General features: G+C 42.1%; 1 protein-coding gene across 2 annotated transcripts in view; it reads right to left on the minus strand.

Moving 5' to 3' along the window:
* Window positions 1-297: 297 nt before the first annotated feature.
* LOC135444486 (V-set domain containing T-cell activation inhibitor 1-like) overlaps window positions 298-25,376 on the minus strand; it is a 33,291-nt gene continuing 8,212 nt past the window's right edge. The window contains exons 3-7 of one of the 2 annotated variants that reach the window (XM_064706218.1): window positions 12,611-12,687; window positions 12,140-12,192; window positions 6,211-6,549; window positions 5,042-5,077; window positions 298-1,925 (exon numbers count right to left, since the gene is read on the minus strand). In XM_064706218.1, coding sequence (XP_064562288.1) covers window positions 1,822-1,925; window positions 5,042-5,077; window positions 6,211-6,549; window positions 12,140-12,192; window positions 12,611-12,618 — 540 coding nt within the window. In that variant the 5' untranslated portion in view covers window positions 12,619-12,687 and the 3' untranslated portion in view covers window positions 298-1,821. The remainder of the gene's footprint in view (window positions 1,926-5,041; window positions 5,078-6,210; window positions 6,550-12,139; window positions 12,193-12,610; window positions 12,688-25,376) is intronic. The other variant, XM_064706227.1, reaches the window with a different exon arrangement.

Genomic DNA, 25,376 nt, shown 5'->3' on the forward strand with positions numbered 1-25,376 from the left:
TGAGGGATCTGGTTTAATTTTGGACTTGGCAGTGCTGAGTTAATTGTTGGACTCAAGGATCTTATCCAGCCTCAACTATTCTGGGATTCTACAATTCCTGAGAAATGCTGGGCTGCTTAAGTGGCTATCAGATTTTTAGGGGTCATGGAGTCCTTGAGATGAGGCAAGCAGTCCGGACTTTAAGGGACAACAAAACCACACAGATGTTACCTCTTAAACCTTCTAATTGCAGAGGAACCTCTCTAACTGTAGGGAGCAACTCAAATACAAATAAAGAACTCTTACAGTCCAAAGCAATTGCTCTCATCAGAGTTTTTGGTTTTATTTCAGGTTTTTATATGTAATCAAATTGTGTCTTGAAAAATACACAAACTCTGAGACAAACGTTTGGAGGGTGGGACACAAAAAGACAGTCACAGTATGTACAGTTATTACAATCAAATCTCTCTGTGCACTTGGACCCCAGCTGTTCCACTGAGCTGCTCTGTACTCAGGGTAGCCAAATATCAGCTGAGCTTCACTGCAGCACCAGCACAGGCCACGTGTGGAATTTTGTTTCTCTTCCCCACCATGGGGAAAGAGCCTTTAGTTAAGAAATTCAAAGGTAATTGTCTCTTCTGTGTCCATTTTCAGCTCTGATTTATTCTGTCCCTTCCTTGCAAAAGTCTTGTCTCTCCAATGGAAAAATAAAAAGGTGAAACTGCTCCAAATCAGAGGGACTTTGTGCATCCTCGTGAATCATTCCCCCTGCCCGAGGCTCAGCGTGTTCAGTCTCTGCTGGTTCAGTCTCAGCTCTGTTCTCTGGATGCTTTTTGGTTGTGAAACAGGGGAGTTGCAGTTCTGGCCTGAAAAAACTTCTGCACTGCCTCAGCATTGTTTGTATGCAGGATCCTTTGGACCCAAGTTTTGCACAGGACACCTCTGCTACCTGAATTGATTATTTCTAGAAATAAACCCATGTAGTTTGCATAGATATCAGTTACAAGTACTCTGATGAGTTTTTAAATGGTTTTTTCCCCTCCAAAGGTACTGTTTTTAAAGAAGTAACATTGTCACAGTAACAGTTTCTCATTGCACAGTTCCAGCTTAAGAATCCAGCTTTGCCATGTTTCGTGACAGAAAAAGATAATGCTGAATTCAGCCTTCTGAAGTTTTTGGCTTATTTAGCTGGATTTTATAGTAATACATCACTTCCTTCCTCTATATGGATATGTTATGAACTTCTACATTCTTTCTCGGTCAGCTTCACCCTTCTGCTGAAGAAATACTACATTTCTTGTGGAGAAAAAGGGTTCTTACTCATAGCCCATGACGTTTAGGAGTGAAAACAGAAGCTGAAGTTCCACATAATCAAGTTTCACAAGCTTGCCATCCTCACATTTCAGACAATGGGAGTGTTTTCCTACTTGCAGTTTTTGTCTGACACAGAGAGTAGTTACTCCCACTCCTCCTTTCAGTTGTCTTGAAGGACAGCAGATGAAAGGCAAAAGATCTCAGTGGGATCAGCTAAAATCTGATCCTGGAGTTTTGTGAGCCTTTCCTCCTGTCATTAAAGCAAACCCACACAATCTAAAATAAATTGTATATCCTGGCAGCACTAAAACTGGACTCCAAGAAACAAATGCAAAAGCAGATTTGCCACTTCAGAGTTTTGCTGCCCTTGGTTTTGTGGAACACCAGAATGTGGGATGAAAACACCTAATAATGCTTGGTCTGTTCTGAGCTCTTGGAGCAGGTGTCACACTGACCCCACAGACCTGTCCTGCCCAGAAAGGTCCTCTGGGGAGGAGAAATTCCCAAAGACAAGGTTGGGTTCCCCTGTTACAAGTGCCAAAGCCCCAGGGGGACCAGGAGGAGGAAAGAGAGGGGAAGCACAGCCAGGCTTGGCACATCCATGGAGCCTCCGGAGGGAATCTGATTCTGCTCTGAAAAATTGAAAAAGAGGAAGTCAGCATGTAAGTGATGGCTTGACAAAAAAAATGTAAGTTTGCATGACACATTTTACATGAATGGATGGAGGATTGTTTTTAAAGCAATGGATTTTGCCTCATTTTCAGAATTCTCCTTTTTTGTGTCTGTACAGAGTCCAGACAAAAAAGGTCTCAAGTTACTGGGACAAATAAATTTTTGTTTATCACAGAAAAAGTGCAGAAACCCAGCAACAATGATTGCAGCTTTTCTGAAGGACTGAGAGTTTTTGTTTAAAATCCTGACAGAAAAGCAACAACCAGCCAGGTGTTTATTGGGAGCTGTCCCTGCCCATGGCAGAGGGGTGGGGACTATGGGATCTCTGAGATGCCTTCCAGCCCAAGCCACTCTATGATTTTAGGATGAAAATACATTTTCCTTCTTCCTACTCAGGGCCTGAGGGAGATGTTTTGATTAAGAGTCCTTAAATAATGGTAATAAATATTAAAAACTCTAGGTCACACACACTTTAGATGGTAACAGCATTGTGGGCCACTCTTGGTACAAAACCCACAACATGGACAAAGGGCACAAATTACCCTTGGCACAGGTGGTACCTTCAACCTGTGCTGGACTTAGTACACAAGTAAAAAGAGATTTTCAACCTTTGACTTAAAAAGAAGAGAATTTTTTTCCTATAAGTGTTCCAAGTCCTTCTCTGTGAGGAGCAGGCTGTATATTGGTTTTCATATACTGAGGGCTGTTCCTATTGCTGTCAGTATCTCAGTGGAGTCAATTTATCTCTAGCCAGGGTGCTTCCCCCTGTTCCTGGGAAGAGTTTGTGATATTAATGTGCAGAGAACAATTAAACATCAGGTAAACCTCAGTAATGCTTTGAAATAAATGTAGAGTTGTAACAACAAGCATCCTGGCCTTTTGTGTCTTCTCCCAGGCCCAGGCCCTTTCATTTTTCCCAGAAAAAGTGTTAAACTAGTAGTTGGGAAAAATAACCCATGCAGCAAACAAACAGATATGTAGCCATAGTGAAACAGATGAAAATTGTTTCTGCGTGACGTAAAAATAGTATTTGTTGATCCGGTTGACTGCGAAATGTGAGAACTGTTTCTGTATATAATGCCTTTGTTCCCAGCAGCTCATTTTTTAATTTTCCTAAATCCCTTCTGAAATAACAGCTAATATAAAACAGATTGCCTTTCTCTCTTGCTTAAGAAATGGCTGAAAATATATAAAAAAAAGGGGGGAGCGGTGGCTGATGATTTTCTTTAAAAGAAGTTGACAACAGGAAATATATTTTCCCTTTTTGCAAAAAATTACACTTAAAAAGTTAAGCTTTTGTTCTTTCCTCATCCCCAAGTCCCTCAAAATCCTGCAGTCCAAGAACCACCAGGTGGCAAAGGTGTGTGTTTCAGTTTATATTCCTAAAGTGAAACACTCCCCTTGTGTTTCAATAATTTATTTGTTTTCTTCCTCAATGAAAATGCCTTTTTGTTATTAGAAATAGTTTATATTCAGGGGTAGTTGTCAGGAAGGTTTTGGCTGAGTGAAACATATATACAACTATCTCCTTTAAATACAACCCACTTACATTTGGTTTTGAAAATCTTCCACTGCTTCTGCATTAAGAAGTTTGACCCTCAATAATTTCTGATTTCTTGTGGAAGGTAACAGCTGGAGATATTCTAATTCCTGTTCTATTAGCTTTTATAAAGTAATGTGAAAGCACATTATACCATCTTGAATTTAGCTTAATGTTTTTTAAAGACCTTCAGGCCAGCTAGATTACCTAGCTTAGGTCTAAAAATTAATATTTCCTGTATTTTTGCAAGTTGTTTTTTGCTTGTCAGGCACAAGAACCGTTGGGGTTTGTGGGAATATTGCAGGGGTTGTTTTTTTTCCTTCTGTGTGATCATGAGATAAAACACTGGAACATTTCTCTTTCTCAGTTTCTATTTGAGTTTATGGCAGCCTAATCTGTCTGTAATGTCATAGTGTGGCTGAACTTATCACATTAAATGTAATATAATAATTACTATGTAAAGATTCATATCTTCCAGCCACATTGAGTAAAATAAAAACTGCTGCTGCTGATTTTATATGACAAAGTGTTATAGGTTTAATGCCAAATTAAGATTTTGTAGCACTAATAAGAATCATTTGACTTGCAAGGAAGATTTTTAGGGAAGAAGTTACTGACAATGGTATCTAGAAGCTGGACACCCCTCCTGCATTGAGTTCACTCCAGAAGTGTTTACAAATGACCTTTGTGTAGTTTCTGTAATTTATATTACAGAATGTTCTGTAATGACCTTTGTGTATTCTCTGTAATGAATAAAGCTAATGATAACATCTGCACTATATTGCAATATTGCCTTTGGATGAAATCTACCTTAATTTCCCAGAAGAGCTTATTAGAGTCATTAATCATGTGTTTGTTTTTAATATTTATTACCAATAGGACCCCCCAGATCTCTTGACCTGGTACCTGGTAGTGTAACTTCAGAACTACCTGAGAGGAGGGGGTAGTTGGGTGGGATTGATCTCTTCTGCCATATTTCAAATGAAAGGATGAGAGGAAATGGCCTTAAATTATGTCAGGGGACATTCAGGTCAGATATTAGAAAAAAATTCACTGAGAGAGTGGTTGGAGGCATTGGAATAAGTTGCCCAGGGAGGTGGTGGAATCCCTGTCTCTGGAAGTGCTCAGGAGAAACCTGGATGTGGCACCTGGGGACATGGTTTAGGTTGATGATGGTGGGGCTGGATGACCTTGCAGGTGTCTCACAGCCTTGATAACCCTGTGGTTTATCCACAGCAAGGTAATTTACAAAGGCCTTCACTCCCAGAATGGAGTGGCTTCTGTGTCCCTTGCTTTTTAGTGGTTTTTATGATGCCCATACTGGTGAGTGTCTTTATGAGACTCCTGGCCCTTCAGCCCAGGTCTGTCTCAGTGCTGGAGATGTTTTTCCCTCTCTGGGACAGCTTAGTGAGGGAGAACAAGCACCCCAAGTTTATTGGACTTTCTCCATTCAGCACGTTTTGCCAATCTTGCCAACACAAAATAAAGCACAGGAGAATCACCCAGACACTTGCAAGTTAAGGAGTGTTGCCTTACCAGAAGGGGAAGGTGGCTCCTCAATCCTAGGTGCTGCTGGGAAAAAAACCCACAATAATCAAGGTTAATCATTTCAACCTAGAACTTTTTCTCTTTTTCTGATAATTGATCTAAGGGTTAATTTTTTTTTTCCTACGTTTGTCAAACAAACTGGAAGTTTAAGTATGATCACAGAATAATATCAAAGACACCTTACTGCTCCCAAAATTTAGATGACTGAAACATTTTGATTCTGCATTTTCAAAATATCTTTTTTTTCCATTTTGAAAACTGCAAAACATTTCACTTCAAAATTTTTTGAACAAATGTTATTTCACTTTACATTTTGAAAGCATTTTTCTCTTGAGAATTATATGCATTAAAACAAAGATATTAAAAGGTTTATATTATTTGAAAACAATTTTTTTCCTATTTTAAGAACAAGTAAATCTATGTGGTTGAGCATATGAAAGTTTCCAGCTGTTTTATTCAAGCAAGACACTTTAAAAATGTATGATTTGTTTTGATGTGTATCCCTTTTTTTTTTTAATTTTCTTTTTCAGTTGGTCAGCTGGTCAAACTCAATGCCTCATCCTTCTGGTTTCTATGCTTGTAGGTAGCTCAGACATGTTTGGCATTATTCAAACATGTGTTATGGTATCACTCATTTTCCTGAGGAGGATAAATAAAAATTCTTGTTGCATCTGTCCAGCCATGCCACCAGATCCACATCTTCCAGCTGCAAGGGAAAAGGAAAGCAGCAACTGGCTGTCATTGCTCTGAAAGGGAATGTGACCTGGACCTTGGATCCAATTGTCAGGATTAAATTCTGCTTCACAGATCCACATGCAAACAGTGAAATTAACTCTGCTGCTCCTCAGGGAACAGTGGATCAAGGACAGCACAAACCCATAAATAACCAGAGGCTTAAATTTGGGAACATTATTGTCTCCTTAAAGGGAGGATGAAGAGGCAGGTGCCTTGCCTTTAGGAGTCCTGGAGTGCTGAAGCTGAACAAAAAGGATTTATCTTTTCTTTCTCACATATTCTTCCAACAAAAACAAGAATGAAACTGAGTGAAAATTTGCTTAAAAAATTGAAGTAATCCCTCTCAATGGCTGCATATTGCTTATCAACAAGAAATGGTGCCCTCAACACCCTCCTCTGTACTAAAAAAAAAAAAATCTTACCTGATACATTGAGTTTAATTGTAGACTTCTTTGTTTGATGGCTCTCAGTCTGTCTGTAGATGCAGGAATATTCAGCATCATCCCCTAACTGGACATTGGAGATCTTTAAGGAAAAGTTGCCATGTTTCATCTGGTCCAGAAAAAGACTGGTTCTGTCATGGAACTTTTTGTCCTGGCCCTCCAGTGAATCGTGCCCATTCTGAAAGAAGTGCACCAGCTTGGTGCCAATCTGCCAGTAGAGCATGGACTTGGAGAGGGCCAGCTCTCCAGGAGGGCTGGAGGTGCAGGGCAGGACCACAGTTTCTCCAACAAATGCATGGCACGTGGCGTCCAGCTGACCTGCAATAAAGCCCAGACAGTTCCATCAGCGTGCAGCAGAGACAGGGGCACCACATTTCCAAGAATTTGGCTCCACCACATCATTGCCACTTTCCCTCCCAAATTCTCCTGTTTCCAGCCAGGAGGGCCATGTGTGCTCAGAGCCCAGCCAGCTGTGTGTAAACCCAGGGCACTGGGAATATTTCTCTGTCTGCTCTGGGGTGCCCTGACCTCCAGGGCAGCACTGACTCTGACCCTCATTCATGGAGAAAGTTTCCCAGGCTTCAAGATAGACTGGAATCCACAGAAGTGTGAAATAGATTATAGAGAGCAGTGTAGGTGCATCACTTAGGATTTTTAGTATGTTGTGGATGGAAGCAAAATGGAGGGCACAGGGTGTCATCCTGGGTTTCTTCTTCTTCCTTCTTCTTCCTCCTTTTCCATGGGTTTGGGTGGCATTTTGTAATTGGGCAGAAAAGTCCCCATTGCAGCTCTTTGGGATCAGTTATTGGGTTAAAAGGGAAAATAATCCAGATGTCAGTTCTTCGTTGGATAGTTTAGTCTTAAAAGACCTTGTAACGAGATTGTTGGCCATTTTGTGCCTTCTAATGAAAAGCTGCCAAACTCCCAGTAGTGAGACTGTTTTACTGATAGGAAATAATAAACACCTGAGTCTGAACATGAATTAGTGTCTCAGGTGTCTTCAATCCAGACCCAGAGAAACTCACAACTGAGACCCCCACACAGCAGGACAGATGCTGATATGTGCAAATTGCCTCTGCTTTGGAAGTGTGCCTTTTGCCTGAGCTTGTTTCCCCTTAGTTGGTGATTTTTCTTCCAGCTTTTGGCAATCTCAATCTCTGGGGTTAGGTGTCTGATTTGGCTTTAAATAATAGGCCAGGTCACAAGAGGAAAAGGGGATGTAGGGAAGTGGAGGTGGGCAGATATCATGAAACAAGTTCTGGTTTTGTAGGAAGTCTGTCTGAAAAAAAGGAGAAGTGTAAAACCAGTGCTAGACCAGGAGAAAAATCCTGGATGAGTTTGATCTCCCACAACTCCCATTATTTGACTACCAGATCACAATTCCCAAGTTTTAAACAATGTGCTGGGGGCTCCCATCCCCCTTTCCCTGCAAAATCTTGCAGAGGGTCTGACAGAAAAGAGCTTTTTCCTGCAGGTCTGGTTTGGTGCACTCTTGCTGATCCCTGTCTGGTGGTCTCACACTCTTTGGTGCTAATTTCCAGCAGCCAGAAAGAAGAGTCTGTCATTCCTACTTTAAATACATGGTTTTTCCAAGACTTTGGGGAGACTTGGTGGATGTCTCTGACATCAGGCAGAGGTGTTACCAACCTTCCCAACCAATTTTAGCACATGCAAGAGCCAGGATGAAGGGATCCTGCAGGTGGGCAAACAGGGACACACGCAGGGCAGGCAGCTGCACCCAACTTACACACACTGTTCATTTAATAACTTTGATGCCATTTATTTCTATAAATCCTTCCAAGTGAGCTGAAAGCATACTAAAATTTGCAAAAATGGGTGAATCTGCCACTATCAGGTAGGACAATTCCTATGAGATTGCAGTGCCACATTTTGTAGGGTAGACTGGGTAATAAAAAAAGTTTTAATGCATTTATAAAGCACGAACAACTAGGTATTTCCAGCACAGAATGTGGGCTTAAATTAGCAATCTGGCCAAACCTGTTGCATAAAATAATGTTATAAATTAAATGCAGATTAATTAATTTGGACGAGAAAGTTATTCCCAGCACAGAGCAGAACAAAAGCTGTGTGAGTCTGTGACTGCACCAAAAAGAAAAGCTAAAATTCACTGTGAAACAACTCAATCTGCTTCCATGGCCAAAGTTTTGTGAAGCATAAGGGGCAAGTATTTGGACTCAACATAGAAATAAATGTTTTTGGTTGCAGTGGGGTCACTCCTGTGTTCCTGGCTTGCATCAGCTCTCTGCATATGTCAGGCTAAAGACCAAAGAGAGTTCGTTTCCCCTTGAAGGCAGTGACATCGGCCAGGGCTCAGCTTGTCACATGCTCATGCCTCTGTTTCCATATCAATCAGCCTTTTCTGGTGTCACACTGTGTTTATCCAGGCATGAAAGCAGAAGGAAAAGCACGATCCAGACAGCTGAATGTGGGAGCCAAGTAAACGTCTTCAGTTATAACTCTATCACCACACATCTGCTTTTCTTTGGTTTTCAGCTGAAAATCCCAGCCCACTTTGCCCAACAATGTCAGCTTTTAGCTGAAAAAAACACATATCCCAATACTTTTTTCTGGTTAATGGTGGAAGGAGAATCCCCTTGTTGTGTGGAGAGCTGAGCCATTTGGTCATTGTGCTTTGGCCATGACAAAAAATCCTTCACAGGGTGATCAGACCTGGGAACAGGCTGCCCAGGGAGGTGCTGGAATCACCACTCCTGGAGGTGTTTAAGGAAAGACTGGACATGGCACTCAATGACATGATCTGGGTGACAAGGTGGTGTTTGGTCACAGCTTGGACTTGATGATCTCAGAGGTCTTTTCCAACCTAACTGATTTTGTGGTTCTGCAATTTTCAGAATGTATCAGCTGCTGGCCAGGATTTGCTTCTCAAAGGGCATTTGAATAATAACAAAGCTCAGCCTCCCCTGTGCTGTGCCCTTCCTGCCCCTGCATGTGTCACCCTGCAATCGGTGACACACCCAGGCAGGGCCATCAGCTGTCCCCAGCATATCCCAAGGGGCCACTCCTGGATGAAGGAGGGGATGGAGTATCCTAAGCCCCTTCCCTGAGCTGTTGGGGCCTGGGGAAATGTTGGAACCCTGGATGATGAGAATTTAAAACTTTCTGTGCTGAAAGGACAGACCCTCAAGAGAACACTGCATTTGACCTGAGGCCGTGGAGAAGGGTTCCAAAATGGAATGGCAGAACTGGGGTTGTGGGTGTGCAGTTTGAATAGAAGTCTGTGATATCGCAGGGTGGAAAACTTAGAGTTTAAGGGTTTAGAATATAGTAATATGTATTGTGGTGTTTGCTGAGGTCCCCAGGACGATGTGAGAGATGAGAAATCTCACTCCATGTTCTCAGAAGATTTATATTATATTATATTATATTATATTATATTATATTATATTATATTATATTATATTATATTATATTATATTATATTATATTATTTTGCTATACTAAAACTATACTAAAGAAAGAGAAAGGATACATCAGAAGGCTTAACAAGAATGAATAATAAAAACTTGTGACTGACTCCTCAGAGTCCCGACACAGCTGATTGTGATTGGTCATTAATTAAAAACAATTCACATGAAACCACTCAAACATGCACCTGTTGGTAAACAATGTCCAGACCACATTCTAAAGCAGCAAACACAGGAGAAGCAATCAGATAATTATTGTTTACATTTTTCTCTGAGGCTTCTCAGCTTTGCAGGAGAAGAGATCTTGGTAAAGGGATTTTTCAGAAAATATGACAGTGACAATATATAAAGCTAAATTGGAGGTTTTAGGGCAGAGGCTGGTCCTTCTTTTTCACCTTCTGCTCCATGGGTTTGGGTGGTATTTTGTAATTGGACAGAAAAGTCTGCATTGTGGGATGTGAATAATTAATTACTGGGTTAAAAGTAAAAATAATTTAGGTGTCATTTCTTAACTGGGCAGTTTTTCCTGAAAAGACCTTGTGCAGAGATAGATATGGGACCATTTTTTAGCTTGTTAGTAGGATGCTGTAGAACTCACAGCTTGTAAGATTGTAATATAGATTAGAAATAATAAACATTTGAGCCAGAACACGAAATACCATCTGCAGCCCTTTCCTCCTGATCCTGACAGGGAAAGGCTGTGCTCAGCACTGTCCCCAGGGCATGGCCATGTGTGAAAGCAGATTGTGGTTCTGGCTGAGCCTGACCATGGCCAGGAAACCACAGAGGGAGGGGAGAGTCCCTGAGGCTGCTGCAGGGGAACAAAGGAGCCTCCAGAGGAGGAGGGAGAGAGACTTTCCTGGTGGGAAAGGTCCTGTCTGCAGGGTGCTATGGGAGAGAGTGTGCTTGCAATGCATCCAAAATCCATCTCTTTTTGGATGAAGAGAAGATGATAAACAGTGCTTGTAGCTCCATTCAGAAATATGGACAAAAAGGATTCTCCCAATGAGCAAAGGAGGGAGGAATGGTGTGGGTCCTGGCTGTGGACACTGTACATTTGATACTGGTTTTAGCAGTGCACCTTTCTTCTCTTGATTCTTTCTCTTGAAGGTGGAGGACAGCAGTATTTAGCATATCTGAGCTGAGCCATTCCCTCTCCTCCATGGCACGGTGTACAAACCTTGTAACACTCATGAGGACCCTAAAAACACCCACAGGGTTCAGCCCACCCTGCCCTCGCTGCTTCCAGCTGTAAAATCAGGGCAGAAGGAGGCAGAAAAGGAGGCACTGCTGGAGCTGGCTGGGATGGGAGCAGGTGACTGAAATCTGCTGGAAGGAGTTATTTAATCAGCCCACAGCTGCAAGAGGCCTTTTGTAGATGGGGAGAATGGACTTCTATAAGGACTTGTAAGTCAAGTATGAGTCCTTATACAAGTCTTGAGAAGAAGAGTAAAGTCCTGCTGAAGGTTGGTGGTGCTGGTAAAGCTTCCCACTGGGGCTGTTGCTGCAGCAGGAGATGTAGAAGCACGGAGCCTCCTGGGCAGAAAACTGGAGTAGTTGTGGTGGCAGTTGTTGCTGAGGTATGTAAATCAGGATTAATAATACTCATCTTCCCTATCAAGAAAGCTTTGCACATGGAAGGGGCAGTTCTCCATCTTGGAGATGAATGTTGCCACACAGCTTTCACTTTCAGTTGTAAGAAAAGTGGGATGAGTTTATTTTGTGGATTAAAAAAAAAAAAAAGTTGTAAATATTGCTGAAATGTTTAAGCCTGTTAAGATGAAGTTGAATGTGACAATTTAGCCAATCTGTAAGATTCCTGTAATGAGAGAACACTCCTGCTTCAGCAATCAAAGTGTGGTGCAGGGAAGCTCATGAAGATTGGGTTTTTTGTTCCCCCCTTGTTTTCCAGGTGAAGTCAGCATCCTTAACCACCAGAGTGTCTGGCAAATGTGAGGCACTTGTGGGCAAACAGAGGAGTCCTGACCACACACAGAGGTCTTACTACTGCTGTCTTTAAACACCAATAAGGAAACTGCATCTTGTATAAAGTTCTCTCAACAACATGTACTGGTTTATCCTTTTCATAGGGAAGATGATATCTAATTCATGTAATGTCAGAAAGTCAGCTCTGGTAGAGCTAAGCAGATGCAAGATGGTTTGGGGTTGTAAAGGATGAGATTCCAAGTAGTCTTTAATATTATTAAAATGATAGGGTACTTTTAAGGATGTGGCAGGATAAATTTTGTAGGTAAAGGTTTATGGGTCTGAAACCCCTTGAATTTGAAAACCACTTCTTTTGGATACAGAAGTTTATCTGAGGGTTACGACCTGTACTGGCAAACCTTGGATTGTGATGAAATATATGCAAAGCAATGCATTCATTTGTCTGTTTTGCTCCAAGGTTCTGCTTGCAGCTTGTGTGTCTGCAAATTCCTGGGTGTGCACTATGGAATATTTACCTCTGGGCAGAGAAGCAAGCAGTGAGCAGGCAACCATCCAGAGAGCAGTCTCCCTAATGAGGAGGAGAGAGAAGAGAGAAAGGTCAAATGCTTTGTTAGGCTGCTAGAGCAGAGATCAAAGACCTTTCCTCTGGTGTAATTTATGCCATCTTTCCCAGCTCCCTCCTCTGTGAAGGTAATTTGGATATGAAGCTGGGTGGGTTAGAAACCCCGGCTCGTTTTGCCATCCAGTCTTGGTGTGGGTTTTATCTGCTGCCTGTAGAACTGAGGTTTCTCAGTGTTCATGATGGGCAAGGCTTCATTTGCCAACACCAGACCTGCACTTCCCTCCTGCCTTCACATACAATGTTAATTGCATCTATATAGTCATAGTTTGATCTTGAGATTATTTTCTGTTGGTAATTAAATGAAATTCCTTCTGCTCCCAAATTCCTTCAGCTCCTTCACAGCCCAAGGAAAAGCACAACTTACCATTTCATTTTTGTGCCTCTCAGCCCTCGGGAATTGGTCAGGAGCTTCACCAGACACTTCTGCTGCCACTTGTGTCTCTGCAAAAGAGTGAAAGGCTCTTAATTCTTGCTAGAAGTGTTCCTTATAAGAGAGAAGAGCTTATTTACTGGTGCTTCATTTGCTGTTTTCTTTCACTTGGTGTATGTAAAACACAGGGTGTTATATAATTTCTGGGTATATATCATTTACAGTCTGTGTTTGTAGATTCATTGTGTGTTACTTTTGGTTTTTTTGCACACACTCTTGCAATTCCAAGAATGTATTTTCCTGTGTAGGACGGATGTGACTCACAAGCCCTGCACTGACTAGCCCTCAGCTCTCAGCCCAGTGATGGGATTTTTGTTCTGCAGCCAGCTGAGAGTAGAAAGTGGAGAAACCTGATGGGTGTTGTATTTGTCAGGAGGTGTAGGCACCATCCTACAAACTGCTGAATACCACCAAAGCTGCACATCTCCCAACAAAATAATGACCCTGTAAGGAAAATGAAAAGATTTTCTTTGAGGAGGCTTTTAAATCAGATACTTTCTCAGGAAAAAATCCAGAATAGAACAGGAGTGGAGATGGGAACAAATGTAGAGTTTGGGCTTTCTTTTGCCATTCTCATAGGATCTTGTAGATTAAAGAGTACAAATATCAGAGTGATTGTTCTGTGTGCCCAGAGATAATGCTGATGGTGGAAGCAGTGGTTTATCCAGGATTCTCTTCCCGCTGAGGAAGCTCTGTGTGGGGAAGGTGCTGGTGCCTGTTGCTCCTGCCACAGTGTGGCTTCCTGGGGAGGGCAAGAGCTGGATTTGTGTTCCTCCCTCTCTCCTCATGGCCAAGCCCTGCTGAAGAGTTATTCCTGCTCTGTGGTACTGTGGCCATGTCCACTCTCTCTCTACATTCAGGTGGTCCTTATGATAATCTCCTTATTCAGAAACAGCTAAACATTTTGGCATGTGTGGCCAGCTAACAGGCCTTTTAAAAGGTGCAGTGGCAGCAGACAGGAATGAGCCACAGGGCAGGAGCTCCTGAAAGTTGTATCATTCTTCTGGAAGGTCAGTAATGTTCTGACAGTTTTCATTCTGACTCCAGGAAAACCTGGGTGCCTCCTGAAAGTTGTATTATTATTCTGGAGCATCAGTCATTTTCTGTTGGATTTGATTCTGACTCCAGGAAAAGCAGGGTGGCTATTCCTGCAGAGCTGGTTTGTTTGTGTCCTGCCTTTGGCTGCCTTCCTCCCACGGAGTCCCTGTGGAGTTTCTGCTTCTCAGAAATGCCTCTCTGGAAGTTTTGGATTGGGGAGTGACTGAGATCAGAATTAAGATACACAATTCAGACACAATTTGGGCTGTTGAGCTCTCTTGCCATCCACGTGCTGGTGTCACTTCCCCACTGGAGTGAAGCTTGTGCATAAGGAGAGCAATGCAGGTCTTTTTAAGGAAGCAGAATTAAACCACAGGAGTGCTTCAGAGGGTCTAGCTGGAGCACATGACTCTAATTTAGCTTAATGCAGTGCTGTTTAGTTGAAATAACATTTCTTTCTGGTTTGAGCTGATAACTCAATGCTCCTAGCACCCCAAAGGAGAGATGTCTTCCTGTCTGTTCAGCTGAGCTGGTGTAAGATGTTTCATTCATCATGTGGATAAGCACTTAAAACATTTTAAGCACTTCACACTTTGATATTTCATTATTCTTATTTCCCACTTCTGGTTTAAATTAAATGGAAGCTTGGAAACTTACAGTTTTTTCTTTCTAATTTTTTTACAAATTTAAAAATTGACCCATCTATTGGTCATTTAAATTAGCTCTAGGAATTATTTAGGACATCTTTTTCCAGAGGTTAAAATAATTAATAAAGTAAGGCTTTGCAATGAATAATCACTTCATGAAGAATTCAAATGATAATTAGTAACTCTTTAACATGCTAACCTACCTGAAATAACATTAGGCATTGGGTGCAATTAAAATATATTATTAAATTGTAAGATGTATTATTAACTTGTAAAGCATGTGATTAAATTGTGAAGTGATGATCTTCTTGACAATCTTTGTGTCAGATTGCAGCTTTTGTGTCATATGTGCAAGGCCATGTATTGAGCACGCTAGCTCAGCCTGCATAAAAAATAAAATTAATCAAGTAGTGAAGTAATGAAATGTTTCCAGCATAACAGCAGGGCTTTGTGTCCCAAAGCAAATGGATTCCAATTGTCCCTTTGCAGTGCAGGAGGGATGGGGTGAGAAAGGGTCTAAAATGCTGCTGTTGAAGGCTTAATGCTGTTGGAGCACTGAAACTCTCCATGTGTGGTATCACAGTGTGCCACTGATACCAAAGTGGTTGTGAACTAAGTGGGCAGCACAAACTGAAGGAACTGATTTGCTTTGTCAGCTCTTCCACCTCCCCTGGCACTTCCATCCAGCACTGGGCACTGAATGAATGTTGTGCAAGGTGGAGCAGACACCAGCTGGAGAAGGCAGCAGCAGTTCTGAAAGGATTAGCCAAAATCACCCACAGATGAATGAAGGCCTCTGCCAAGGTGGAAACTTCTCATTGTGCACCTGGCAAGGCTTGGTAGCTTAGTCACTGGTAATTTTATTAAGCATGTTTTTTATTCCCCTCCCTCCCGTGCATACCTTTGGCTTTAGAGAACAGATTTATGCAAAGTGACTCTTGTTACTGGTGCTTGTAGGAGTATGGGGAGGCACCTTTCTCCATGACTCTGTGAAATCCTGAGTGTACCCTGAGCTGGAAAATGCCACCTTGCTATTCCTTACCCACATCAAGGCCATTTTCTGTCATTTATTCAAATGCTCTCCTCTCATGTAACCACAGTAGCAGTCCTATTACATTTAGGTAAAAGCCATTAGTTAATAGAAAGCTAATGAGTGAGTTTGCAAGTGGAAATTACAGTCTGGTTTCTTAGAGAAAGTTTTATGATGCAACAGCCTGCACCGAAACTGGGTAATTACTTCTGGTCTCATCTGAAAGCAACCTATAAACAACATGAGGCATCATTTACAGGCTTGCCCTATAATTAGTTCAAGGACAGGGATTTAAGACATCTTGGAGAGGGATACATGCTGATACATAGTCAAAACCAACAGTGGCTTCCTCTTCAAGGATTCTAGGCTCTGAAATTGCCCTAATTGGAAAGCAATCTTCTGGAAGTTTGTGAGTGTAGTGGTGGCAGCGAGTGTTTCTGTAGCCACCCTTGTGGCTCAAGGCAATGGGAAGGAAGGAAGGAAGGAGTGTCCTCTGCTTCCTTGGGGGACTGCCTGGAGCTTCAGGCTGCAAAATGTGCTGTGGTAACAGCTGAGTTTGGATTGGGATCCTGCTCTTCAGGTGCCCTGCTGTGGGTGGCTGGCCTGGTTTTCATGTTTGTTTGTTTTAGTGAACTTTATGCAGTTGTAATTCTCCGAATTTCCCTCATCTGCTGAGCACTGTGGGTCTGTGCTGCAGTCACACCAGCCCAGCTGTGGAGGTGGTGGGTGGGGTGCTGCCTTTGGGCTTTCCTGTGTTTCCCCACGCTGCTGGAATTTCCCATTGCCTGTTTGAGGCTTGCTGTGGGCCACAAACAGGCTCTGGGGACTGAAAAGTTACCAAAGGCATTTCTGATCTGAAAAGATTTTCCTTCTGGGAACAATGAATGAATGAGTGATGGTGCATGGTTTGCTCCCGGTGGAAAGCTGTAGAATCAAAGAATCATTAAAGTTGGAAAAGTCCTTTAAGATTATCAAGTCCACCTGTCAACCCAGCACCACTGCTGTGTTCACCCTAAACCATGCCCTCAAGTGCCACCTCTGTATTTTCTGACCACTTCCACAGATAGTGACTCCATCATTTCCCTGGGCAGCCTGTTCCAGTGCTTTACAACCCTAACATTTTTTCCTGATATCTAATCTAAACCTCCCCTGCTGCAACTTGAGGCCACTTCTGGTCCTGTCACTTGTTGTCTGGGAGAAGAGGCTGACCCTCATTTGGCTACAGCCTGCTTCAAACATTGTAGAGAGTGATAAGGCTTTCCCTGAGCCTTCTGTTCTTCAGGCTGAGCATCCTCAGCTGCTCCTCACCAGATTTGTGCTCCAGACCCTTTCCCACCCCGTTGCCCTTTGTTTGCTCCACTGTACCACATACAGGTCCTGCAGCAGGAACTTGGAGCCTCCCTGGCTTTTAAATAAACAGCTTTGGTAAAGAGGAATTTATCTCTGTGCATGGAAATAAAATGTGCAGGGAAAACAGGGATTTCAGTTTATAATGGATCAGTTTCCAGAATTCAAACATAAATAAACACCTTCCCAAGGGTTTGAAGGAAAATAACAAAACTCTAGAGGTGTCTGGCAAAAACCAGACTGTATGTGACCGTGGACGCTTAGCAGGCTGGAAGCCTTGGGAAACTAGACTGTGTTCTTGATTTCAGTACAGCCATTCTAAATAGCTCTCAGACTAAACTGAGGTAGTCTGTGGCTTTGTAAAATGGGAAGAGTTTGAAGGCTCAGGGGACAGATGCTAAAAGTGGCACGTTTCGTTTCAAGTTTCAGGGGGAAGGAAGCACGCTCTTGGTATGCAAGTGAGCAGAATTCAGCCCCCAGCAAATGAAGCTACAGCCTTGTGGCTATTTGGTGGTTTCATCTTAAGTCTGGTCAGATTGAATTCTCAGACAGTCAAGATCCATGGATCCAGCTGTTATTTCTGAGAAATGTGTCTGCCATCTGCTCGATTGTCTTGTGTGGAGGCAAATCCAAGAACGAGGAGGATTTTTGTGCTCGTTCCAGAGGGATGTTGTGTCTCTGCTGCCTTTGGGTGTGGGAACCCAGGACATCCCTCTGGCTGTCCAGGATGGCCAAGACCCCTGCCAGGGGGCTCAGAAGCCCTGGAAGGAGCCCAAAACATCTGTGGGTTTGATTATGACCCATGGAGAAAATTACCAACCTTATATGAAGATCAGCAAGCCACAACAGTTTAGGTAGAATAATAGTGAAGTTATCACGGAGTGGAAAAGTAGATTTTGGGGTTTCCAGAATGGGGGTTCAGGAGGCAAGATGGAGGGAACTGGGCATGTCCAGCCTTTCTCCTTCTTCTTCTTGGCCTCCATCTTCTGCTGTGATGTTGGCACTTTTGGATTGGTTTAGAGTAGAAGCTCACTGTCTAACATAGGTGATAGGTATTGGAAAGTAATTGTAAACATTGTACATGTAGTTTTTAGTATAAAGACATAACACTGCCCTGGGGGCAGGCAGAGTGCCTGGACTGTCTTGCTGGATGGCCCTTGGCTGGACAGGAGAAAAAATTTTATGGATAAGAAACAATAAACAACCTTGAGAGTGAGAAATTAAGAGCTCCAACTCATTCTTCAAGCATAGGGCTGGTAAAAGAGGCTTTCGAACTTTTCTTGGGGTCACTCTGATAAGCAAGAGATCCTGACATTTGGGGTCAGGGTTAGGCAGTTTGGCATGACATCTGTCTGTAATTTTCAGTAGAGGGCTCTCATCCCATTCTCTTAAGACATGCTTTATTTTCTGAGATAACTTTTGAGCATTTAACTTATCAAGAGAATGCTGCTGCTGCATGGCAGGGCAGTGCCTTCCATTTCCTTTCTTCCTGTTGCAAAGGCTCTTGGCATAGGGAGGGATTTCTTCCCTCTAAATCCCTAGGAAGTGTTCCCAGCCCCACCTTGCCTTGTTAGTCCTAAGCCCTTCTGGGACTGAGTTCTGCAGATCTGACACTCTGTGACACCTGAGGAAGCACAGCCTAAGCAGTATAAGTGTGTGTATATATATATATATATATATGTATATATATGTATTTATATGTATATATGTGTGTATATACACATATGTGTGTATATGTATATGTGTGTGTATATATATATATATATATGTATCCCCTCCTTGACCCTTGTGCTCATGGGTGAGATTTATTCCTTGTGACTAGTGGTCTGTGGTGGTATCATGCCCTTTGATGAAGCTTCTGGAATGAGACAAAAAAGCCATGGTTCCTGTTTGTAAAGTCCTTCTGACAGCTCCTACAAAAGTTCTTCTTTTTCTCAATTCCTTTTTGCCTTTCTGAGACTTTCCACTGCTCTTTATCTTCCAGTTCCAACAAATATATTTTTTCCTCTTTTGGTGAATAAATTATTTTTCTCAAGAATATAGATCTCTTCTTTCAAGAGATTACAGTTATGTGAAAAAGGCACAGGAGTGTGAAGCTTTACCTTTTAGGAAACTGTAGCCTTAAAGAAGTAGCTCCTAAGTGACAATGCAGAAAGAGACAAGGATTCATTCAGCTTAATCTATGTTATGTATTTTTTTCTTATTTTGGAGGCAGTTCCGGCCTGAACATCTGCTTCTAATACTCTCTGTATACTGGTTTGTTTTAGTGTTTAACCTAGAGAGGTATTGTAGGCTAGAATGTTAACATGAAAATAATGATTTAATTTTATTTCTTCACTGGAATCTTTTTTTTTCCTCAAGCACCTGCTCAAACTAACCCTTAAATCAGTGATATTGCCTGACTCTGGAGTATTCAACAACCAAGCAGCTAAGCTGATTCTTAGATTAAATTATGTAAAGAGTCCTGGAAGCATTATTAGTTTAACTCATATCAGTGAAAATGTTTGGATTAATACAACATTGACCAATACTAATACTTCTAAAGTATTAGTATTGCTCAGTGAGCAATATCAATACTTCTAAAGTACTTTTACATCTGGCGATGTAAAAATGAGACTTGGTTTTGAGGCGTGATGATCCAGTGTGGGTTACCAGCATCACTTTGGAGCAGAGAGCTCAGCTTCTCTACAAGTGTGCTACAATCTCTGAAATGATCATTTCACTTTCTTACTGACTGGATGTGTGTGAGGTTCTTGCTAGATACAAACTGGAGAGAAACCTATTGGAATAGGAGAGAAGATGGGTGAAATAAAAATACCTCTCTACCCTTCCTCTAGCCTTCCACACATGAATTATGTATGAATTATGTCAAATGGTAGGAATTCCTGAGTGCACCTCCTCACAAGACAGATACAGGCAAGAAGGACCAAAATGGGTTGAAATATGTGGGAAGTTCTTGCACAGTATGGGTGTGGTTGGCAGGTATTTTGCCTTGCTTTTTCTCGTGGCCTTTCTCTGCAATTGTAGTTACTACTTGCCTTAAAGGGCTTTGTGCCACCTGGATTAGAGATTCCCTAAGTGAAACAATTTTGTCTTGTTAAAAATGAAGATGGAAGCCTAATCCTGTTGTTAGTCTGTTACTTGCAGAAACCTCCCTACACTGAAATATCTCCACCTAGTTTAAATTTATTCAAATAGTTTGCAGCTCCAATATTCAATGGGCTGAGCTCCTCTGCTTGCATGGAAATCACAGAATTATTCGAGCTCTTCCTTTGTTACCAAGCTCCCACAGAGGGACAAGGTGCATGCACAGCTAGATGTGCACAAGGCTGGTTCAGGCTTCTTGGAAAAGCAGAGTCAAGCGGGTATTGCTGCCTGAAATGATGGAAAGGGCAAGGAAAACTCAGAGAGGATGTAACTTGATAATAATTGAGTTACTGAACACTAGGTAAGAGCCCAAGGCCAGGATGGATGAGGCTCTGAGCAACCCAGTCTAGTGGAAGACATTCCTGCCCATGGAGAGGGGTTGGAATGAGATGATCTTAAAGATTCCTTTAAAACCCAGACCATCCTATGAACATTATTGAGCTGTTAAGATTGTAAAGCTCCAAAATGATCCATTTTAAAAGTGTGGGGTTTTTTCCTGTCCAGTCTGCAGCTATCTTTCACACAGAGCCAGGATTATAAAACCCCCTTGGTAAATGTTATCAGCCCAAGGAAGGAAAGAGGAAAACTCCCTCCCTTGGAAGTTTTGTATCCAGGTAGTGGATATAACCTAATCAAAAGGGAGAGGGAGAAAGGGAAATTCTGGGGGAATTTCTTAGGAAGCAGAAGAGAAACTATTTCAGGTTCAAGAGACTGCTTTGAGCTGACAGAATAGTCAATAAAATGCCTTTATTACTTTTGTTTGATGCCTTATGTAGGAGGAAGTGTATCACACAAATGCCAGAGAATTTCTATTCTCCAAAATGACTTTCCAGCCCAATATTGTGAGAGCAGGGAAAATCCTGACATACAGATGTTTATTTTTGCTAGCAAGAAGCTCCAGGATTACCAGTTTCTTTTCCCTATTGTGATTCTTCTCTTCCCTTAGCTATTTTTATTTGCATAATGTCTCAAAAAGAGGTTCTTTCTACAAGAAAGTAGATACATATAACAATCTCACCAAGCCTCAGTAGTCAATTTATTTTTTTCCTCTATCAGACTTGTTAGGATAATATATCTCATCCCTGACTTGAAAGGCCAAAATAATTGTAATTATATTTCCTATCAGACAAGAAGAGGAAGAAACTTGGACCACGTTCAGAAAATGTTTTTGTTCTACAGGAGGGAGTTAAGTATTCATCAACAAATTGATGAGCCTGACAGGTAAATGAGGCTAATTAGCAGCCTGTGCACTGGATGTGGAAATGCTGTGAATGGTGGGTCTGAAAATGGAACTTTTGTTGGGTCTTCCCTGGAGGGTAATGTTCACTTTATGGGGACTGAGGTGACAGAGTCCTTGCTGGAGGTTTGTACACCTGGAAGACAAACCCTGAGCACCAGAAACCACCTGAGTCACAGCCAGTGTTTTTCAGCTACTAAATGCAGTTGTTTGAACATGTTTATGAGCAACTGTTCATCACAAGGATTTTATAGACCTGGAACAAATCCTGAGGTCAATCAATGATCATAATTAGCTCACTGATGTCAGAGCTTAGGAACCAAAAGCAGCTGGTCTCTGCCTGAGCTGGTCTCTCAAGGAGCATTGCTCTCTTAAAGTAAAAGTGAAGGTGTCTGTCTGGGTTTTATCTGAGGTTTGTTTTCTCACAGTTCTTGTAAAAGACCTGCAACTGCAGTTTGTGAGAACTTTTCAAGGACAGAGGAGCTGTTTATAGAGTAACTTTTCCCATGTGGTTCATAGCATGTACCCAGTATCTCTGGTGTGCTGCTGAATTATCTCTCATACTTCTGCACATTCCAATGGCACCTTTTTTTAAGGAAGTTAAAAACCAGATGTGTAAATAATTAGAAATGGAAAAGCTGTTCCCTTCTCCAGGAGTCCAACCTGGCTTTTTCCATAAATGCCCATTGTGAAGCACAAAGTATTAATGGAATACTTTGTACTAGTAAAAAGATGGACTCCTAGTGGTTCAAGGGCTCTTGAACCAGTGACAAAAATAATACTGAGAATTGCCAAATATTGCAGGCTTAAACCTGACCCCCTCTTCCCCATGGAATTGCTTTGCTAACCCCTGCTTTTTGAAAATATTTATGAAGCTGAAGCCTACACAGTCTTTTAAAGCTAGCTGCTCTGGTGTTGGAGCAGAAAGCTTGCAGTAGTATGGCTGTGTTACAGCCATGGTAATATTAATGTCCAATTAACTTCTGTTTGTCAGAGATATAAACAAGATCCTATGCACAGACCCTTAAAAATGCTTGTAAGCACTTCATGTTTCTTTTGCTAATCTGCAAATAATTGTTCCAAGTGCAGAACAATCATACAGACATACTTTGCTCAGGTGCTGAAGAACTGTAGACATTTGGTTTCATAGTTGAGGTGGATGTATTTTTTTTTGTTTGTTTAAAGAAAATGTCTGTACAGTCAATTTGTGTGAATAGGAGAAGGAAGAGTGGGGATCACAAGCACTTCCTGCAGGCCCCATGATCTGGAATGTTTCCTCAATGCTCTTAAAGCTTTCAAATCTTTTTAATGCCTGGTTCAGATTTAGTTCAGCCAAATGATTTTCTGTCTGGGCACCCATCTCTCAAGCACTGTGTAAGCATGATCAGATCTTGTCTCATTCTTGTCCCACCAGCAAAAGAGCAATTTCTGTTATTAGTGCAATAGCATTAATAGCATTTTTTACCCCTGACTGTAATCACAGCCACACAGGGAGGTGCTGGCTGCTTTTCAAAGTAAAAGGCTTGGGATTTGGAAGCAAAGCAAGGAACTCCTTTCTTTTGAACCTCTCTAAAAGACCACTTGTGTTTGCTTCCTATTTATGCCTTTCTGCTCAGCACCATGGCATGAGAATGAGGTGGCATCTCCCCTCCTACCCTCTTCTGACAACAGGGCCCTGTTCTTCCCATGGCTGTGTGCATGCAAATTAATTTTCATATTACCTGCTCTCTCCTTTAGGTCTATATGGGGACCTACTGAAATTTGTTTCATTATTATCTGTACATGTATCTTGGTAGGGAAGGGCTATGTGTTACTTTTGCTTTTTCTGGGGTGGTTCAGTGCCTTGGTTTTCCTGTTGGAGACTGTAGGACTTCAGCAGGAATTTTTTTTTTTTTTTGTGAATGATTTTTTAAATAAAAGCCATACTTGGTTGAAGTGTTTCTCTTTTAGAATTGGAAGATGACCAACCGCTCTGGTTTTAAAAATCCAAACCAGCTCCTCCCATTCCAGCTCTCCCCTTTCCCCCAGTGGGCAGTAAAAGGTTTCTTCCCCCAGGAGAAAGCAAAGGAACAGTGTAAGATGGAAGCCACAATTCCTTATGCTGTCACCTTTCTTATTGCAATTTCTTTCTGTGTCTTCCCTTTCCTATTGCAAATCAGCTCTTGCAAGCTCTTATCTGGGGTAACTAGGAGAGAGAATAGAAAATCCAGCTACAGCAGCATTACAGATGATTTTACAAAGGATGAATTTAGAACTGGGAAATAGCAGTTGGCATAGAAATGTTTTGCATTGGGTGTTGCATTCTCTGATAGACTGTGTTGAGGGAAGGCAAACTGTTGTTCCGTAAGTGCTGTGAGAAAAGTGCATGGAAAGGGCAGATGAATTCTGGTATGGGGTCTCTGATGTCTCCTGATGTTAATGCTTTTGCCCTCTAACACAAATTCCCTGGACTCAAGAGCTAACTTTACAGAACTGTCTTCGTTTTGTCTTTTCTCTTGCCTTGAGAAGAGAATCTCTTTGGAGTTTTTATTTTTTTTTTTATGTTTTGCAAGATTTGTTAAAGGGCTAGAAGGGATTTTGGGGGGGAAGAGGGAGGAATTGAGCAGGTGTTTTGCTTTATCCAACAAACCTTACTCTTCTTAAGAAACTAGGTTGTGAACTGTTAATTACATCTTTGTGCAATTGGCTGGTGCTCATCTTTGAGTTGGGATAGAGTGGGAAAAGTTGAGCCAGTCCTTGAACTTAACAACTGAAGATCACAACCCAATATGTAAATTTATTGTAGCTTCCAAGAACTAGGGGAGGATATAATCCTAAAAGTTACTGACTTCTTAAAAAGTCTTTAGTTTGCTCTTCCAAGGTGAAATGGTTCAGTGAGAAGGGAGCTCTGGTAATGAACTGTCTCATTGCTTCAGAGGATGCTGATTTTGGTTGTAGCCACATAACCCTCTCACCAGTGAGTATGTTTAATACCAGAGAGTCCTGAAAGTAGGACACAGCTGAAAATAGGCTGGAGAATGAATATCTGAAATCAGCCAGATGGTATCAGGCTAATAAATTCTGCCCAGATGTCTTGTGTTGCAATAGCATCTGGTGGTCACTTTGTAGTGGGTGGCAGGGTCATCCTGGGGGGCCATAGGGTCATCCTGTGGGCTGTGCTGTGGTCCCTTTAGATATGGCCCTGGGCTCAAACAAATTACCTTAGCAGTGAGTCACTGGATCAGCTGTGTGAGATTGTTTTCTAAAGAAAACTTGCTGGCTATGCAGGCAGCTGCATCTACAGCAGGGGAACAGCACACGGGTTGTTGCTGTCTTGTCTTTTTTGCAGTCTAGAGTGCACCAAATGAAATCTTTCTCAGTGCCAGAGATGCCAAACAGCATCTCTTTTAGATGCTTATGCTGTTTGGAGCATGCTGGTAAGCACTGGCTTGGAAAGAAAGAGCAGCAGTTTGTGCAGAACCACAAGGTTTCGTGCTGTGAAAGATCAGCCCAACCTCTTTGTGGCTCTACACTTTCAATGTAGGAAATCCCCCTCTGAAAGTTTTAGGTGATCTTTGTTTTGCAGTCTATTTTCAACTAGCCCTGAAGTGGAAGTTGAGGGTGTGAAATGCACGACCCACATAAGGCTTGAAAATTCAGCAGAGCATTGCACTGCCCCACAGCTGGGTCTTCAGGAGTTGCCTTCCTGCAAATGACTGAGCCCTTTCCTTTCCAAAACAGCAACATTTACCTTCACCAGTGTTGTTGAGGGGTCTTGACAGTGCTCTGACTGAAGCACTGCTTGTGTGACATCTCCTGCTCCCAACACTCATCCTTGCCTTGAACTCCTGCTCTTTCCTTTCCATTGATCAACACCCTGTGAAATATCTTCCGATGCTATCTCACAGCAGATGTTTTGCCCCTAGGATGCTCCAGTGCCTGTTTCTGCAACTGCAGGAACAGGCTGTAGTTCCACAGTTGTGATTGGTATCTCTGGGTAGCTGCAGGAGCTGTTCCAGTGCCACAGACACAAATCTCCTCTGCCACAGTAGCCTGTGGCACATCTGCTTTGGCACCCTCTGAACCCTTGGCTGGAGTTTTGCACAAGTCACGAGCTTTTGCATCACCTAGATGACAACTGGTCTTTGGAAATCCAGGAAAAATGGGTTGGAGCACTACAGTGATTACGTCTGTGGCAGTGATTTTGGAAACACTGTTAAATACTTGTATTATATGGCAGCTAATTTCTGGTTGGGTGCATGATGTGTCTTGGAG

Source organism: Zonotrichia leucophrys, chromosome 1 (genome assembly GCF_028769735.1).
Source record: "Zonotrichia leucophrys gambelii isolate GWCS_2022_RI chromosome 1, RI_Zleu_2.0, whole genome shotgun sequence".
Taxonomy (NCBI): domain Eukaryota; kingdom Metazoa; phylum Chordata; class Aves; order Passeriformes; family Passerellidae; genus Zonotrichia; species Zonotrichia leucophrys.